Source organism: Nothobranchius furzeri, chromosome 18 (assembly GCF_043380555.1).
Source record: "Nothobranchius furzeri strain GRZ-AD chromosome 18, NfurGRZ-RIMD1, whole genome shotgun sequence".
Lineage (NCBI taxonomy): Eukaryota > Metazoa > Chordata > Actinopteri > Cyprinodontiformes > Nothobranchiidae > Nothobranchius > Nothobranchius furzeri.
Window position 1 is genome coordinate 30659383 of NC_091758.1, and position 17866 is coordinate 30677248.

Below are 17866 nucleotides of genomic sequence, written 5' to 3' on the forward strand. Positions count from 1 at the left end.
TCAAAAGCTGCAACAGTTTTAGTCACTAATTCTTGTTTAATGATCATAAACTTAATGACTAGCTTTAAAATGAGATATTTTACTTAAACACAACATAAAATATTTAGTTTCAACAAAATTAACTTTAATATCTGGTACAGAACATCTGATTATTAAACACAATTTGCAAATCCAAGAAAGTGATTGTTAAAAAATCTTTCAATAATACAGAAATATTCAATTGGATTTAACATAAAATCAGAACAGAAAGTATTTTATAAATTGACTAAACAAAACATGTCGTTAAAACTGCATGTCATAAACTATGTAATGCTAATTTGCACAATTAAACATTAGACATTTGTTTATTATAGATCTTTGACATTGGGTAAATGATTAACAGCTATCATCTGAGCAAAAGTTTGTTTAAAAAGCTTGCTTGAAGATTTAGGAAAACAAATTTCATTTTGAGCTTGCATTTAATTAATTAATTTAGTTGCACTATTATTGCACATTTGGAGTAAGAAAGTAATAAAACACATAAGTATGCACGTCTTCTAAGTTTCTTCAGCATTTTGAAAGAGTTTACATCATGTTCTTGTTTTTCCCCAAACACCTTGTTGCAACAGCTGACCTGGTCATAGAGGTAGGGTCAGAATGCTGCATCTTACCTTCTCACCCTTTGACCTTATAAACTCCAAACATGACTTCTGTTGATGTAGACGCCTCTTTCAATAAAAACATCCAGTGTGAAAGACTCTAAAACACAATTTAACACTTGGTGGATTGTTTTTCTTTATTCTTGCAGTTTATCTGAAAGAAAAACTCAATTGTCTGGAACAATAATTTGATTTAATGTCATGTTTCTTGATTCAAAATGTGAAAAATGTTCTGAAAACAATCAGAAAATCCTCTGATAGACAGATAAAAGCCACACAGGTGAAATTTAAACTTTGTTTAGCCCTTGTTTGTTCAAGTATGACTTTTTTAGATGTGTTTGATTCCATTTTTGTGACGTAACATGATCTCTTGAGCCAAGCTGTGGGCCCATGTGTGCAGCGGCAGCTGTTAAACTTTTGACGCGTCAGCTGGTTTGAAGCTTTCAGCCAGGAAGCGAGAGAGAGAGAGAGAGAGAGAGAGAGAGAGAGAGAGAGAGAGAGAGAGAGAGAGAGAGAGAGAGAGAGAGAGAGAATGCGGAAGATTAGAACAGCGAGCTGTCGCGTCGTGCGTAAAACCGCGCAGAGGGGTTCCCCTTACCGACAGTCTGCACGGCGCTCAGAAGCTGCACCATAGCAGGAGGCGGTTGAAGCCCGACCCGAACCCCGGAGCGGTACGAGGTGCAGACCAGGTGGACGACCAGAACCACAGCTGGCTGCGTTCCTGCTTTCTGGAAGTGAAATGACCAGATTTGACAGTTGAGCCCAAACCTGCTTCCCGCCTCGATCTCAAATGCTCAAAGAGAGCAAGAGAAAGTCCTCCGAGGACCTCGGGACCGATGGAGGTCGTCCGGACCTACGAGCGCCCCGGAGGTGCCCCCAAACCTGCCAGGCTCCTACTGGGGGGTCCGCGGAGGTGAGGGCTGCGCCCCAGGTGCCGCAGGTCACCATCACCCCGGAGGGGGGCGGCTCTTCCAGGGAGATTCAACCCGAGGACTTGGACGATGAGGTGGAGAGGTCGCTGTGCAGGAAGCTGTCCAACTCCTCCATCTCCTCCACGGGGTCCTCAAATGTGGACTCTGAGGATGACGTTCTGAGTGACAACGAGAGCAAAAGCAAAGGCCTCATCACCTTGGAACACCTGGACCCTGGAGAGGTGAGCCCCAAATCCTCATCAATCCTAATTCGACATAATTTAAATTAATCTCATATCAATAAAGATGTTATGACACCATAACAGGAAGGGAGATGTTGGCTCAGGAAGACCCCTAGGAATCATTCAGGAACAGATTTTCTTCAAATCACGTAGCTGACCTTTGAGGTGTCATTCCCTCATAAACAATCCTTCAGTAAGAGCTTCACCCGGGAAACGAGTCAAGTCAGAACAAGTTATTTCTGGATTTGTTCTTTTTAGGCGATGCAAACTCTGGAAGACTTCACTCCTGTCACGGGAGTGTCACAGTTTCCCTAAAAGATGAGTGGAAATGTTTTGAAATCTGCAGGATGGTCACTCCTCCTTGGAAAGTTTAAAAGGCCACTCAGGCCATGATGTGGCGATGCCATCTATCAACTTGTTCACTGTTATTTTATCCTCACGAGAACATGCGCCAGTCTCTGTGCACACGTGGACCCAGGTGCATGTTAAAACAGAGTTGAGCGTGTCATCAGACTTCATGTTTCCCTCCCTTTGCTCACAGAACCCAACATTAAGGACCAACCTTGAGCTGAATTGACACTAAGGGTGGAAGTGTGTTTGCTTTTGACATTCTCGGTGGATAAATGTTTATTAGGCGAGGCTCGGTGCTGCTCAGGAGTCGTGCAGATGCAGTTTGGAGCAGAACAACTTGTGTTTCTGCAGCCGAGGAGCTGGAGGGTCCTCTCTGTGTGAGCTGTGGGGAAGTTCAGTGTGATGGCAGTGAGTGAGTCACCTGCATGAGTCTCCTCTCCAAACAACATCATCTGCTTTTTGTCTGTGCTGTCACTGCGATAGGTTCTAGCTGTGTGTGTGTGTGTGTGTGTGTGTGTGTGTGTGTGTGTGTGTGTGTGTGTGTGTGTGTGTGTGTGTGTGTGTTATGATTTGACCACTTCTCACTGGGGTCTCCAGACAAAGTTCATAGCTGCCATTGGCCATTAAAACATGCTGAGAACTGTTAAACCATCGAGATCGCCAAATCTTTTGCAGAATTAAAGTTAAAACAAAAATTGGGGTGTTTGTTCCTTTCTGGGCTGAAGAAGACATTTTAAGTTGACATGAAAATTTGCCAGTCAGGTGAAAATAACCACACGTTTAAAAACAAAAACCCACAAGTAGAGCAGCACGGTACCTGCTGTCATTTTCTTGTTTTGTTTCGTGGTCGATGTCCAATTTTAGTCTTTGACATTTAGCAAAGACACACTTCAGGAAGTCAAACACCCTTGTGAGTCTAACAGTTTAGACTAATGCAGAAGATGCTGCTCAAGGCGGCAGATTACCGAGTTATTGATGGAAAAGAACAGACTCGGGACACTCGAGAACACAGAGAAACCGGTTGTAGTCACGACAGGGATCATCTTGGAATGCTGCAAGGAATTTATGTCCAGAAATGAACTTCACAGAAAAACCTCAATGGCCAATGCCGACCTGCTGAACTTGAAAGTAGGATTTCTGTCGTGTTTGTAAACAGTCGCCATGGACGACCTGCTTCAGAGCTGTTGAGTCACAGCAGGCCTCGAGTTTCAAAGTAAAGGTGCGCCTGATGGAGTAAAAGATAAAAGGGAGTGGTGCTGAAAAAAGCTACAAAACAAGCTTCTCATGGTTAGCGAAACAAGATGGCGAAGCTTAAATTTATGTTTTTTGTTTTCAGTTTGAGGCCTGCGGTCATTAAGCCAGCCGCACACATCAGGAACGTCAAGGAAAAACTTTAATTTGTTACCAGGAATGTTTGTGGTGATAATCTTTCAGCAGATTTAATGAAAACATATATTTAACATTAGCTTCAAGTTCAAATAATAATAAACATTCTGGAGGGATTTTCTTCACAATTTACATTTTATTTATATAGCACTCATCACAGACAGAATCGTGCTTCACATAGATCAAAACAAAACATAAAGTTATAAAATCATAATGATCTCAAAACAGAAATAGATTAACATCAGAAAAAGTCAAGTCATAAAATTACAAAATTTCATAAACAGATGAAAGATGACAAATTTGAGTTAAAAAAATTAGAAAACAAAAGATTTATATTAAAGCAGCTTTAAATAAAAGGGTCTTTAGCTGTTTTTAAAAAGTGTCCAGACTGTCAATGCTGCGTAAGGATAAAGGAAGATCATTCCAGAGTCGGGGTGCAACAGTCTGGAAGGAGAGATCACCTCAACTTTTATATCTGTTCTTTGGAACTTCTAGAAGGTTCTGGTGTGTGGACCTGAGGGCTGGGTTGGAGCATAAGGCTTTAACAGTTCAGTAATATAGGGAGGAGCTTGACCATGTAGAGCATTGAAAGTTATAGTCAGGATTCTAAAATGAAATGTAAAGTTAACGGGTAACCAGTGCAGAGACATTAGAATAGGAGTGATGTGTGCTCTTCTGTTTGCTCCAGTTAGGAGCCTCGCTGCAGAGTTCTGGACCAACTGAAGGCGGTCAAGGGCTTTTTTGTTGAAACATGTGAAGAGTGTGTTACAGTAATCTAGACGGGAGGAGGTAAAGGCATGGAGAACCATTTCAAGTTCATGTTTTGACGCCAACCTTCGCAGTTTGGAGATATTTCTTACGTGATAAAAACTTTTCGGAGCAGCGTTTTAGACTGGCCTTCAGGAGACATTGGTTGTTCAAAAACAAAACCCAATTTCCTCAAGTTTGTTTTGACGGTAGAAGATAAATGACCAAGTTTTTGACTAATCAGAAGAACATGCTCTCAGTGGCCCATGTGCTTTTTTCCAGATTTTTAACCCAAACCCATTTTTCCATTTGCATCTGTATTCAGATTTTTTTACTCACTATTATCTCATATTGCTGCTGGGTCTATAATTAAACCGACTCATAATGACAGCTGATGGAGCTCAGTAAAAAATGTGATTTGTATCAAAAGTAAGTATTCAGTAGGGTTGGTTATAACTGCTGCAGCTGGCCCTTTGGCAGCCTGAAACCATTTTATCCAGTTTGCTCTGATGAGGATCAGTCAAGTGCAGCTTTCTTCTGTCACCTCGGCTTCCTCCAAATGACAAAGCAGAGCTTCTTCAGGCGCTTCATGTAGTCCTAAAATGTGCAGGATTGTTTTAAGATCAACACTCGTTTTGTCTTCATCCCTCTTGTCTGTGTTAATCAGCTGGGTTTAAAGTAAAACCCACAGAAAAGAGATTAAAAAGCACCAAAACATTAGAAAGAGCCTGTTAGTTTACTTCACCAGTTCTTAAATGCTAAAAATGGCAGCGATAAAACGACTCCCACACTTTTTACATCTCATTAGTAAACAAAGAAAATCGGCTGACATTTAAGAGTCCTTCTGCCGATTTCTGCCATCAGTATTGATGATGAGACACCAACTCTTCCGTGTGAGGCCCTCCAGCCCAGCACACATCTAGGTTTAGGTCAGAAGAACACTTTCATGTGCAGGGTTGCTCAAAAGGTAACAAATCCCTTCCTACATGTGTGAACAAATGAAATACAGACATTACCTGATCAGTAGAAGGTTTTCTAAAACCTTCTGAAACCTGTTGAGCTGAAGATGTCGACTGCAGATAGGAGTTTCTACAGAAATAGCATTTAAGTGGCCCAGATCACACGGTGGAAAACCAACAGTCTGACGTCAGATTTTCTGGCCAGAATGGTCCGTGTGATAGCATTTCTAAAGACTAAAGCCAGCTTCTCCCACGCTTTCCTGTGATTAGAAATCAACCTTTAGACAAAAACACTGTCCAAGCATAACTTCTGTGTTCATGTTTAGTTTTATTTTAATTGTTTGAGTTTTATTGTTTGTCTTTAACAGAGCAGGTCTTGGTGGAAGCTGAAGACGTACGTCCGATGGCCCTTCAACGCCTCCCAGAGAAAGAACTGGGTTCAGCTAGCTGGACATAAAGGTGCAACTTTATTTGTGCTGAAATGAAAAAAACAAATAAATAAAATATATCAGAACGTTTATCAAATATAAGGATTAATTTTTATTAGAGATTTTTGGTATCAACTTGTTTTTACGGATATTCTTATACCGATATAGTCTAACTCTTAATTTCTGATATGATATAGACCAATGGTGGGGTCCTCCCCCATAAAAAAGAAAAGCTAAATCACACATGTTTTACCACGCATACGTAAACTATAAACATCTGTGCAAAATACTGGCCAGTTGGGCCAAACAAAGAACAATATCTCACAAACGAAACCTCAGATCTGCCTTATTTTAACATTCTGAGTTAGAGGAGACGTAGCTGAAGAGTTAGATGTATCATTTGAGCATGGCATGTAAAAGTTTTGCTCATTAAAATTGTTAAAACTGATACAGATAACTGCAAATAATATAGTAATGGCAAAATCGGACGATAATATCGAACATTTTTCATCATATTAACCACCTTCTTTTATCTCCTATGTCTACCACAATCTTCAAATACTTTTCATGATTTATTACTTTAAATTTTCTAATAACACAACATGGCACATGCTGACAATTAAATATTTATATTTTGTTGAATCTATAAAGGATCATTTTCTTTAGCTTAAATATAGTTTCTTTGTGTTTTAGCCAGTGGCGAAGCTAGAAGGTTTTACATGGTAAATAAAGAGGATGTTTAAGAAAATAAAAAGTTTTCAGTATAAATCAAATGTTCCACTAAATAAATACAGAAATGAATAAATACAGAAGACTAATTCAGAAAAAACGACTTAAAATTAATGCACGACACTGATTTCAGGATTTGCTGAGAATATAGGAGAACTTAAGTCATATTTTAAGAAAGTACGTACATTTTATTTATATAGCACTCATCACAAACACAAAAATCACTAAGTGCTTCACAAAACAAAACAAATAATAAAGTCATTAAATCGTAATTATCTTAAAATTGAAATAGAATCAAATAAAAAAATTAAGTCATAAAATTATAAAATAACATAAAACAAATGGAAGATGATTATAAATTTGAGTTAAAAAATAAGAAATTAAAATATTTTGTTAAATGCTGTTGTTTTTAAGTGTCCAGACAGTCAATAAGGATAAAGGAAGATCTTTCTAAAGTCGGGGTGCAACAGTCTGGAAGGAGCGATCACCTCGACTTTTTATCTGCTTTTTGGAACTTCTAGAAGGTTCTGGTTTGTGGACCTGAGGGCTCGGGTTGGAGCATAAGCCTTTAAAGGTTTAGAAACTGTTCAGAAGAAAGAAACATAAAAGTAGGGGGGCAGCTGAGGGGGCAAGGCTCTACAGCAGCAGGGCAATTACCCCCTTTGCCTCCTTGCAGATCTGCCCCTGCTTTCAGATTAAATTGGAGAAAGAAAAGCTTTATTAAAAAGCTGGTAGTATTTCCTGTATGTGCTCATGAATGTTTACATGAAATCAGCCATAAAAACAACGCCGTTGACCAAAGAGTTGTCTTTGACTTTGTCCACCAAGCTCAAACTCAGAGTCTGAGCCGAGTTTTGAAAACAAATCTCATTTGAGTAAAGTCAGCCATGCATGACCTGACAAAACCTCCCTCTCCCGTGTACAAGTACACAAATGATCAGTTACTCCACTGTTGCAAATTTTTTATTTAAAAACTTTAAAATGCTTCTTTTTTATGTTGGGATTTAAACTTTTTTTTTTATCAAATATGAGCTGAAAGAGATGAAACAGATCTGGAGTCTGAAGTTAAAAACCTTTTTCTAGGTTGGGACTTCATCACCAGCATGTCTCAGGAATTCCCATTCATCATAATTCCAAAGAAACACAATATCACACTATTTTCCAAGTCACAACATGAAAAAAGGTGTGACGGTTGGGCATGCATGAAAACGTTTTTCATATATTCTTATCAGGTAACTTCAAAGCAGCAGACAAAGGCCGCATTCTAAAAAGGTTCTCAGAAAATGAGAAGCAGTGTTTTGAGAAGCTGAGTGGCGACGTGCTGGTGCCGTTCGTGCCTGCTTACCACGGCGTGGTGGAGAAAGACGGAGAGTCCTTCCTGCAGCTGGACGACCTGCTGGCAAACTTTGAAAATGCCAACGTGATGGATTGCAAGATGGGATTTAGGTGAGGATGCTCTCTTTGTTTCTTTATTTCCCATGGTAAATCTTGGTAAGAATTAAGAAAGTTACCACCACTCAGTAACTTTTGAGTTGTTCGCAGCACATATTTAATAGATCGTACAAGATTATGTGAGATTATCTGACATTTTGCATTTCTCCACTTTCAATTACCTCAATTCGTGACTGTGGCATTCAATTCTTCATCATGTTAATTTTTGGGGGTAAAATATGAAGTCAAATGTAATTCTCTGCCAAGTCTTGAATTTTTTTCTCATTCAAATCTCTGTTTTATTGGTTGATAATCAATGTTTAAGTTCTGTGAAAACAAAGTAATGAAATGAAAGTGCAGACGAGTGTCGGTGCAGGCAGCCTGACACGGTTTGGCTCTACAAGGGAACACCTGCTGTAACTGCAGGCTGTATGTTTGGCTTCCTGCCACAGCGGGCGGAGGGCCTCACTGTCTGCGTGCACGCACACACGCACACGCACACACACACACACACACACACACACACACACACACACACACACACACACACACGCGCGCGCATGCATGACTGCATTGATGAGTTCATACATGCACACATTTTTTTGCATGCACAAACATGCAGAGATGAACACACAACTTTATGCGACTGATTCAACCAATAAATGCTTTCATACTAAATTGCAATAAACGTCTCTCTCTCTCTCTCTCTCTCTCTCTCTCTCTCTCTCTCTCTCTCTCTCTCACACACACACACACACACACACACACACACACACACACACACACACACACACACACACACACACACACACACACACACACACACACAGAGACAGCTTCTTTTGTTAACACCCTGCCTGTCTGTTTATTATTTGAGGTTGTTCATGAACACAAAACACATTTTGCTCCCTCAGGGTGTCCCTGGAGACTCCCCTTTGTTAAAAAAGGCTCTCAGCCACAGAGCTGCAAAACCACTAAGTTGCACAAACACACACACACACACACACACTTGGGCTTTTACACGGTTAAGAGCTGCACACAGGAGTCTCCTCACAGCTTCCCTCTTCAGCACAGAGGAAGTGAAGTCGACAAACTGAAACTGACAATGACATCTGTTTGCACATAACTATTAGTTATGAATATGGCAGCAGTGAGTGTGAATCAGTTCACACACAATGTGAAAAAGAGTGCAGCGTGATTGTTTATCTCTGAGTAGATTAACACGTTTACTACAATCATTTCTGTAGGAGGGAATGCCAGCCGTACAGCATAAACAACATAGTATAAAAAACAGATTCATAATAACCACTGTCATCATTTGGCCTTCTTTTAAAAGGACGTACCTGGAGGAGGACATTGTGCAAGCAAAGGAGCGACCCAGGCCGAGGGAAGATCTCTACAATAAGATGGTGGAGGTGAACGATCGAGGCCCAACTCCTGAGGAGCATTCCCTAAAGGCCGTCACCAAATATCGCTACATGAAGTGGAGGGAGGCAATGAGCTCAACCATGACACTGGGCTTCAGGATAGAGGGGATCAAGGTAGTGATGCAGTTGTAACCCTTACACATGCTTATTGTAGTGTGAGAATAAAACACACGCTAACTTAGCTCAGTGGTGAAAGAAAAATCAACACCAGTTTAATTTGTGCACAGAAATTATTTTTATTTATGTAGACGTTGAGACGACTTCATGAAAAGGGGAAGCTGCAGAGAAACTCTTGTTTCTGCTGACAGTTGATGATTCAATCTGCTGATGGAGGAATTGGTATCAGCTGGTGATCAGTAAAGAGAAATGCACAAACAGCAAACCCCGATCATGTGGTGTTACACGCTGAAATAGAAAATCCCTCATGGCTTTGAATCAAAGCAGCTTTAGCTAGCCACATGGCATCTGGAGAACGATGATTGATGCCTGCCACACCTTTGGCTTCTAGGTTCCAGACATTTTTCCTGGAAAGGGTTGTTCAAGTTGAAGTGAACCTTTGTCCCTCCCTGAGATCTGAGTGTTCTAAGAAACCTTTTCTCTTTTACGCGTTTCTCTCCACCAACAAAAACAGCCGGAGTTGGAGAATTAAAACTGTTTGCAGTAAAAGGAGAAAGGGGAGAAATGTTGTGTTCAGAAGAATTGTATTTCAAGTACAGTTTGTGGGTTTTTTCCTCAACATCATCTTTGTTTATATCTTTGGTATGTTCTTACCGTGTCTAGTTTCTAATTCATCTTTGTTCATGAAGCGGTTTAAAACATCCAAAGGTCAAACAAAGCGCTCAACAACACATCGACAGTAAAAACGTAAAACATTAAAGGCCAGTTTACTCTGTGTATAGTGAAGAAGCAGAGAAATGAAATCAGATAAGGAACGCTGATAGAAAGTCAAATTTAGGGAAACTTTTAAAACGTGCAAAGAATAACATAAAAGTAAATAAACATGCAAAAATGTAAGGGAGTAAACAATTGCGACGACAGAAACTGTTTGGCCTGAAGAGGGAGCTCATCCCGAAGATATGGGGCAGTACTGAGAACGCCGAGCCCTTCTTGTCGTACATTTCACTCGTGGAACCACCAGCAGGTTCTGCGCTACTGACCTAAGATTGCATGCTAGAGTGTAGCAGGTACTGAGATTACGTCGATAAGAGGGAGAACTTTTCACAGACTTAAAAACAAGCATCAAAACTTTTAATTTGAAGCTAAAGCCAGTCATGCTAGTGCAAGGCTGCCAAACACGGCTTAACATAATTATGTTTCTTTGTACCCATTAGGAAAATCTAGAAGTAGCCATACGACTAATTCCAGAATAAAGGGAATTACAGCAGACCAAGTCGGGAGTGACCGTATATATATGTCGATGGGAGTGACAAATGGGTGAACAACCATCTCCAAATGTGCCTTGGTACCTAGATGTAAGAGATGAAAGATACAAGAATGTACCGCCCCATTGATATGGTCCTCAAACTTCAGGGCAACATCTAAGTTGACCCCCAAGTTGGAGACAACAAATTTTTTATAAGGTGCCAAGGAAGTCAGGTCAGTGATGTGGCCTGAGGTTGATATCCTCAGTATTCATATCACTCACATTTAATAAATTGAACGTCATCCAGGCTTTAACATCCTCCAAAGAGGTGGCTTCATCAAGCCTACAGTAACTCTCCTCAGAGGAAAGTACATCTGGCAGTCATCTGCATAAAGATGAAATTTCATCTAAACCCTTCTTTTCACTGGACATGAAAGCGTTACAAAACAGCTGCGCAACGTACCACACGGGACTTAGCTGGACAGGTTCCTTTCCACCGGCAGCAAAGTGTAACATTTTGGAAGCGAAGGGATGCTATCATTACATTTCAAGTTTGTTTTACGCACAACGCTTAAAAAACACGTCAAAGGCCGCCGTTAAGATCAGACCAGACAGGATGTCTGTCATGTTGTGAAGGTGGAGATGGTGGACCAAGTGTGGTGGAGGGTTCAGGAGGCAGAAGAGCAGGCACGGATAAAGTAAAAATGGGTTTAATAACAACGGGAGCGACAGGACAAAACGATACATGCACATACAACAATGATCCGACACAGGACATACGAGACGGGAGGTATAAATACACTGGGGAAAATAAGGAACACATGGGCATGTTAACAAGGGCAGGTGAAACCAATAAACAACTAATCAGGGCAGGAGAGGAACACAGTCGGGAAGGCAGGGGCAGATCGTGACAGTACCCCCCCTTAAGGGGCGGATACCAGACGCCCACAAGGCCACACAACACAGGAGACCGGAAACACTCGACTCAACTGGAAACACTCGACTCGGAAGACTCGACTGGAAACACTTGACTTGGTGGGGACAGGACTCGAAGACTTGACTTGACTGGAAACACTTGACTTGGCGGGGACAGGACTCGAAGACTTGACTTGACTGGAAACACGACTTGGCGGGGACAGGACTCGAAGACTTGACTTGACTTGACTGGAAACACTTGACTGGAACACAAAGACTTGACTGGAACATGAAGACAAACCGCAGCAGCCGGGACGGTACCCTGTAGTAACTGCAGCAGCAGGCGTGGAACCCAGCAGGAACTGCAGCAGCAGGCGTGGGACCCAGCAGGAACTGCCGCGTGAAGGATCTGCAGGCATAGACCCTGCAGGCGTGGACCAGGAAGTGGGACGAAACAGCAGGAGCGACGTGAGGGAACCAGGAGCGGTAGCAGGTACTCGACCACAGTTCGGAGCAGGTGCACACCGTGACTCGACGGGATCCACAGGCAGGCTCGGGTGAAAGGAAGCAGACCACGGAGCAGGAAGACCAGCCCTACCACCCCAGAGAATGATGGCATGCGTAGGGGTTTTTACTTCCATCAGAGAACTCCAGGAAATGGCAGCTTCCGTAAAAAACAGGATGGGGCAGAAAAGCAGGAGAGGAGAAAAGACCTTGGCCACCCCGGAAACTGATAGAATGCGCCAGGATCACCCAGAGGGCTCGACCACCCCGAGAACAGGTAGGATGCGCCGAGAAACACAACTCCAGGCCGGAATCTCCCTCCGCTGAAAAGGATAAAAAGAAAAAATAATCCTCCAGAACAGAAAGGCAGGCTCACCACAGGTCCAGGTTTGGTCGGATCATTCTGTCATGCTGTGAGGGTGGAGATGGTGGACCAAGCGTGGTGGAGGGTTCAGGAGGCAGAAGAGCACGCACGGATAAAGTAAAAATGGGTTTAATAACAACAGGAGCGACAGGACAAAACGATACATGCACATACAACAATGATCCGACACAGGACATACGAGACGGGAGGTATATATACACTGGGGAAAATCAGGAACACATGGGCATGTTAACAAGGGCAGGTGAAACCAATAAACAACTAATCAGGGCAGGAGAGGAACACAGTCGGGAAGGCAGGGGCAGATCGTGACAACGTCAAACACGGAAGAAGTATAAAATATCTGGAAACTTTCAAAAAAAGACTCACATGCAGATAAACGTACGTCATTTCCTGTTAAACCATTGTGGACGATGTAAACATAGAAAATAAACCACAGACCTTTAAGATACAGGCAGCTTTCTTTATTGCTTGTTATTGTGTGGACTTCTGAAATCGCCCCTCGTGTTGCAATTCTCCTGTGATTTTGTGACTTTTTGGGACCAGCGGTATGTTTCACATCTGATTTGCTCCCAATTGGAAGGGAGCGTGCTGGTGAAACGCAGCTATGCTACATGCTGCGTTCACGTCTGTTGGAAAGAAAGGGTTAGGCTTATGAAGCAGATGTTCAAGAAGCAACAGGTAGAGAGAAAAAAGCGAAGGGCTTGTAAAAGATTCCTTTCGTATGCTGCTATGAACAAGGTGATCAAGGGTGTGATAAAGAGCTTGATGTATTCACTAGACCTAGAATCCAATCCAATCCAATCCAATTTTATTTATAAAGCGCATTCACAAGGCATTACAACCAAACAAGGCGCTGTACACTAAAAATGTTGGTTAATTAAACAGGCGTTATATAAACATGTCGAACACAGATAAAAGATAAAAAGGAAATGCAAATGATGTAGACGAGATGATGGCGGTGTCTTATTGTCAAAAAGAAACCAGTGGTGGAGTTTCTGGTATGAAGGGTGTGCCAGTACACTATATTATACAGATTAAAGTGTCGAATGTGAACAGGTGTGGCAAAGTGGATGACTGCTGGATAAAGAATGTCCATCATCTAAGGGCGGTGCATGATGTCCTTATGTTTATGACGTCACCGTACAAAGTGTTGTCTTAAAGAAGATGTGCTTGGCATTGCAAGAGAAAAGGAATGCCGGTCTGCTGATTGTTGTGCAACATCAAGATAAATCCAGCGTGACCCCTGAGTAATTGTTGGATTTGATATAATCCAAATCCCAGTCATCACACAGCAGGTTTGCTTGTCTTGATATTAAAATAGGGATGGAGTTTGCAACAGAGGTAATGCTGAGTTCATGAGTAGAAGCTAGAGCTGGGAGAAGGGCCAACTGAGCATGGAAAGGTGTCATCAGCATAGAGATGAATGTGAGAACTACCAGCAGCCTTCTTCTACAAGTAAGGTGATCATTCTTTGCCTGAGGACACAACCGGCTTTTGTTGTGTTGCATTATCTATAAACATAACAAAATATGGATTTCTGCCTTTTTATAACAATATGAGTGCATCAGATGTGATTTTTATTATATAACTTTTGCTTTTATTTGTTCCCTTTAGAAACAAGATGGTACATGTCAAACTGACTTCAAGAAAATCAGATTGGAGCAGCAAATAATCCAGCTGTTTAAGGACTTTGTCGGTGGAGACGTCAGCATTATAGTACGTGGCATTCAGTCAGCATATCCATTTATTTACTTTTATGATGCTTATACGCTAAATACACACGACTCCAGGCGTTACCTGAAACACTTCACTGACTACAATCACATTAGCTGTATAAGCTTTCACATCCGTGTTCCCTGTTTGAACAGTGCAAGTTTTTTTGTTGTCTTTGTGCTTACGTTTGAAAACTCAGCCCAGGTTTGATCATAAATAATAATAAAATTATCTTCAAGTGTTTGAATTGTAAAAGCAGAATAATCTGATCAGCAGGGCAGAAAGTCAATATTAACACTGCACGGCTAGTTGGGTAGTCACAGTTTACTTCTTATGTAGCCACAGCTGTCTAAATGATCTATTCAGGACACATTTACAGGGCTAAGTTTGTCTGTTTTTCCTCAAAACACAGAAGTCCTATTTGCTGAGACTGAAAGATATCCGGCAAGCTCTGAACACATCAGAGTTCTTCAAGAAACACGAGGTAAAGTCTGGTGGTGCTGGCATCATTTTATTAAAGAAAAGAGGAAAGTAAGAGCTTTGTATGAGATTGAATATTATTCTTTTGATTTTGAATCATGTGACAAAATCAGTAGTGAAAATTTTATATAAATAAACTGTCAAATGTTCAGGAGCGATTCTTGGAAAATGGCTACAGAACTGGTTAACCCTCTGGAGGCAGGCGTTGCAGATTTGCAACGTTAAAACCTACCTACCTGGTTACTCCACATATGTATTTCATGAGCATTTTTAAACTCAGAAGTACCCCTGAAGGACTTACTGGTAGTTGTTTGTCCTTTTATCAAAACTTATTTTGAGCCTGAGAGGGTTAAAACTAATGTTTCATATTTAGCCTAAGTACTAAACTATTCAAGTTTTAAAAGTAATACTATTTATTTTTATTTTCATTAGTATTGTACATCCTTAACCATTCTGTGTGGAAGTATACTCATCACCACTAACAGACAACCTCACTGAAGATGGTGACCACAGCTAATGGACGTTAGCTAACAGCAAATGTTCGTAACTCATTTTGCATGAATAACGAGTTAAAGCGTATTGAGATGAATTCTCATCATATGCATTAAGAGCCAGCAGATTGAGCAAAGTAAATTATTTAAAACTTTGTCAATAAAATTAGGAACAAGCTAAAAATTCCCGCGAGGTCCTCCAGGGCGCTGTTTTAGGGCCACTTGTTTTCATTTTGTACATAGTTAAAGACACAAGTTTGCGTATCTACACAACTGAAACATCTTGACGAATAAAGAGCCAGTAAATATAGATATGTGGTTTAGCTGCTGCAAACTTTCCTTGATGTTTGCAAAACAAGCATTAGATTTTGCTTCAATAAAACCTGATACCAAGCAAATCATCTGCGAATAATAAAACTTCCCGAGGATCCTCATTGATCAATTAATTTATTTTAAATGTAATTTTGAAAAATAATTCTAAACACGCATCCTTGTACTTAAAGCTGACATTTTCTCACAATATTTGCACTTATTACCCTTCTACATTGATGTAATATGATGCAACCCCAACCCTAGATCATTCACGTGTGCTATATCATGTTCCGACTATACATCTCCTGCCGGAACATTTTTCTACCTTTAAAAACTTCTGAAACTTATATAACTATAATAATCTTGCTTGTATAATGATCCAAGTAGTTCACAACATCATAATTTATACATAATTTATTAAATCTCATTCTGATCTTCTATTCTATACCTATAGAACAATGAAGGGAAACTAATATTAGAGCAGCAACAAATGTCACAATCCATCTCCATCTTTTAGACTAAAAGGAAAATGTAGCGTGTGTCCACATATGTTTAATTTATAATCTCACGAAGATGTGTTCGTTGTTGCATACTGATACTGATTGTGTTTCTGTTTGTTCTTCTCTGGGGTGACTCCTATATTTATATTGATTGATGACTTTTTTTATTGGTTCTTTTCTATAAACAGAGAGCTTGTTTTTACCTTCTTGCTGACAGTTTTGGCTACTCCTGTCACCTTTGTCAGAGCGTCGCTGAAGTTGGCGGTGTCGCTTTCGTCTCTGCACCATCGGCGATGCTCTGGAGTAGCCGAAACTGTCAATAAGAAGGTTAAAAACAAGCTCTACTTCTAGAAAAGAACAGATAAAAATTGAATCAGAAAATCAACACAGATCGAACGTAACAAAGATGATTGACAAAGTGTGAATAAACACTTTTTGTTGTTCTGCTCAGGTCATTGGCAGCTCTCTCCTCTTCATCCACGACCACACTGGAAAGGCCCAGGTCTGGATTATTGACTTTGGAAGGACCACAGCATTACCAGAGGGTAAGACTTTAAGTCATGACATTCCCTGGAAGGAAGGCAACCGGGAAGATGGATACCTACTGGGGCTGGAAAACCTTTATCAACTGCTGGAGTCGATAAGCAACGAAGGGACTAAAGAAGACACATGCAGCCAAACTACAGAAACACGTATTCTGTAAATAACCGTAAATGGCACTTAAATCAAAACAAAAAAATGCTTCTTCAAAACATTTTGAAGTGATAGAGAAGTTAAGAACGGAGCACCAACAGCACATGAAGACTCTGACTTTTCCCATCTAAATATTTAATGCTGACATAAAAGACACGGTGGAACAAAAAGGAGCTGGAAACTTCTCACCAGTGTGTTTACGGCTGAGAAACACACAGACACTAAATCAACTTCCTACATCATGAGGAGAAGTGAAAGTGCAGTGATCCTGCTTTCGGTTTGGGACAATAAGTGTGAAAAGGTTTCTGTCACGACTCCAGCCCCACATCACTCCTCCAACCGGGATCCCTCCTCCTAACTACAACTCCCAGCATCCCTCTCACCACCTACATCATCACTCCCAGCCTATATACGGAAGTCTCGCCCTCTCGCCTCTACTCAGTCATCGTTTCAACGACCCGACTCATGAGATTACTCCCTGGTCTCTCAGTTCACCCGCCTATCATAACAGGATGACTGAGTCTCGTATTGACCCCGCAGAGTTTGAGTGTCTAAAAGCCAAGGTTATTCAGCTTCGAGCTATGGTGGATTGACAGAGCTCCAAGATTGACTCCTTGGCCGATCTGACTATCCAGCTATTCGCCACCATCAACACTCTCCAGCAACAGCCCGCCCCCTCGCTGGAGGAACCCCAGATCGGCCTCCCCGAGCGATGGGATGGCTCCAAAGGCTCCCCCCGATGGCTTACTCGCCACATTGGACATGATGTTCGAGTGTCAGCCATCTCGTTACACCTCTGCTCGATCCCGGGTGGCCCTCCTGACCTCCCTGCTCGCAGGCCGTGCCCAGAAGTGGGCAGCGGCCCTCTATAACAAGAGGTCTCCAGCCTGTAACGACTATGTAGCCTTCGTGGCGGAGCTTGGAAAGACCTTCGCTCCTCCCACAAGTGAGCTCGGAGCCGAGACACAACTGCTGAAACTCCACCAGGGGAGGAATTCCGTGTGCCAGTATGTCTCCGAGTTTCGCACAGTGGCCACCAAGCTCCAGTGGGGGGATGAGGCCCTTAAGGCGGTGTTCACTGAGGGCCTGGCACCCTACACCCGCAACGAGCTAGTAGGACGTGAATCCCCTGAGGACTTAAACGCCATGGTGGACCTCGTGCTGCAAATTGACCAATGTGTCCTCATGCAACCACGCTTGTCCTCCTATGCCACCCAGCCCGTGAGACCCCAGGGTCCTCTCCCCGGCCCAGCTCCCTCCA

General features: G+C 41.7%; 1 protein-coding gene across 1 annotated transcript; it reads left to right on the plus strand.

The window, feature by feature from the left end:
- The first annotated feature begins 1154 nt into the window (after positions 1–1154).
- itpka (inositol-trisphosphate 3-kinase A) lies at positions 1155–16615 on the plus strand. The gene is made up of 7 exons (XM_015969993.3): positions 1155–1791; positions 5603–5693; positions 7624–7837; positions 9159–9363; positions 14031–14132; positions 14542–14613; positions 16364–16615. The coding sequence occupies exons 1-7, from the start codon at positions 1429–1431 to the stop codon at positions 16613–16615; spliced, it is 1299 nt and encodes a 432-aa protein (XP_015825479.1). The 5' UTR covers positions 1155–1428.
- The last annotated feature ends 1251 nt before the right edge of the window (positions 16616–17866 follow it).

Bases quoted from the DNA above. Each gene is read 5' to 3' on its own strand.
- itpka (XM_015969993.3), top strand. From the start codon at position 1,429: ATGCTCAAAGAGAGCAAGAGAAAGTCCTCCGAGGACCTCGGGACCGAT. The intron at 5,694-7,623 runs GTGCAACTTTAT...TATTCTTATCAG, and splicing joins TCAGCTAGCTGGACATAAAG to GTAACTTCAAAGCAGCAGAC. The intron at 7,838-9,158 runs GTGAGGATGCTC...TTCTTTTAAAAG, and splicing joins GATTGCAAGATGGGATTTAG to GACGTACCTGGAGGAGGACA.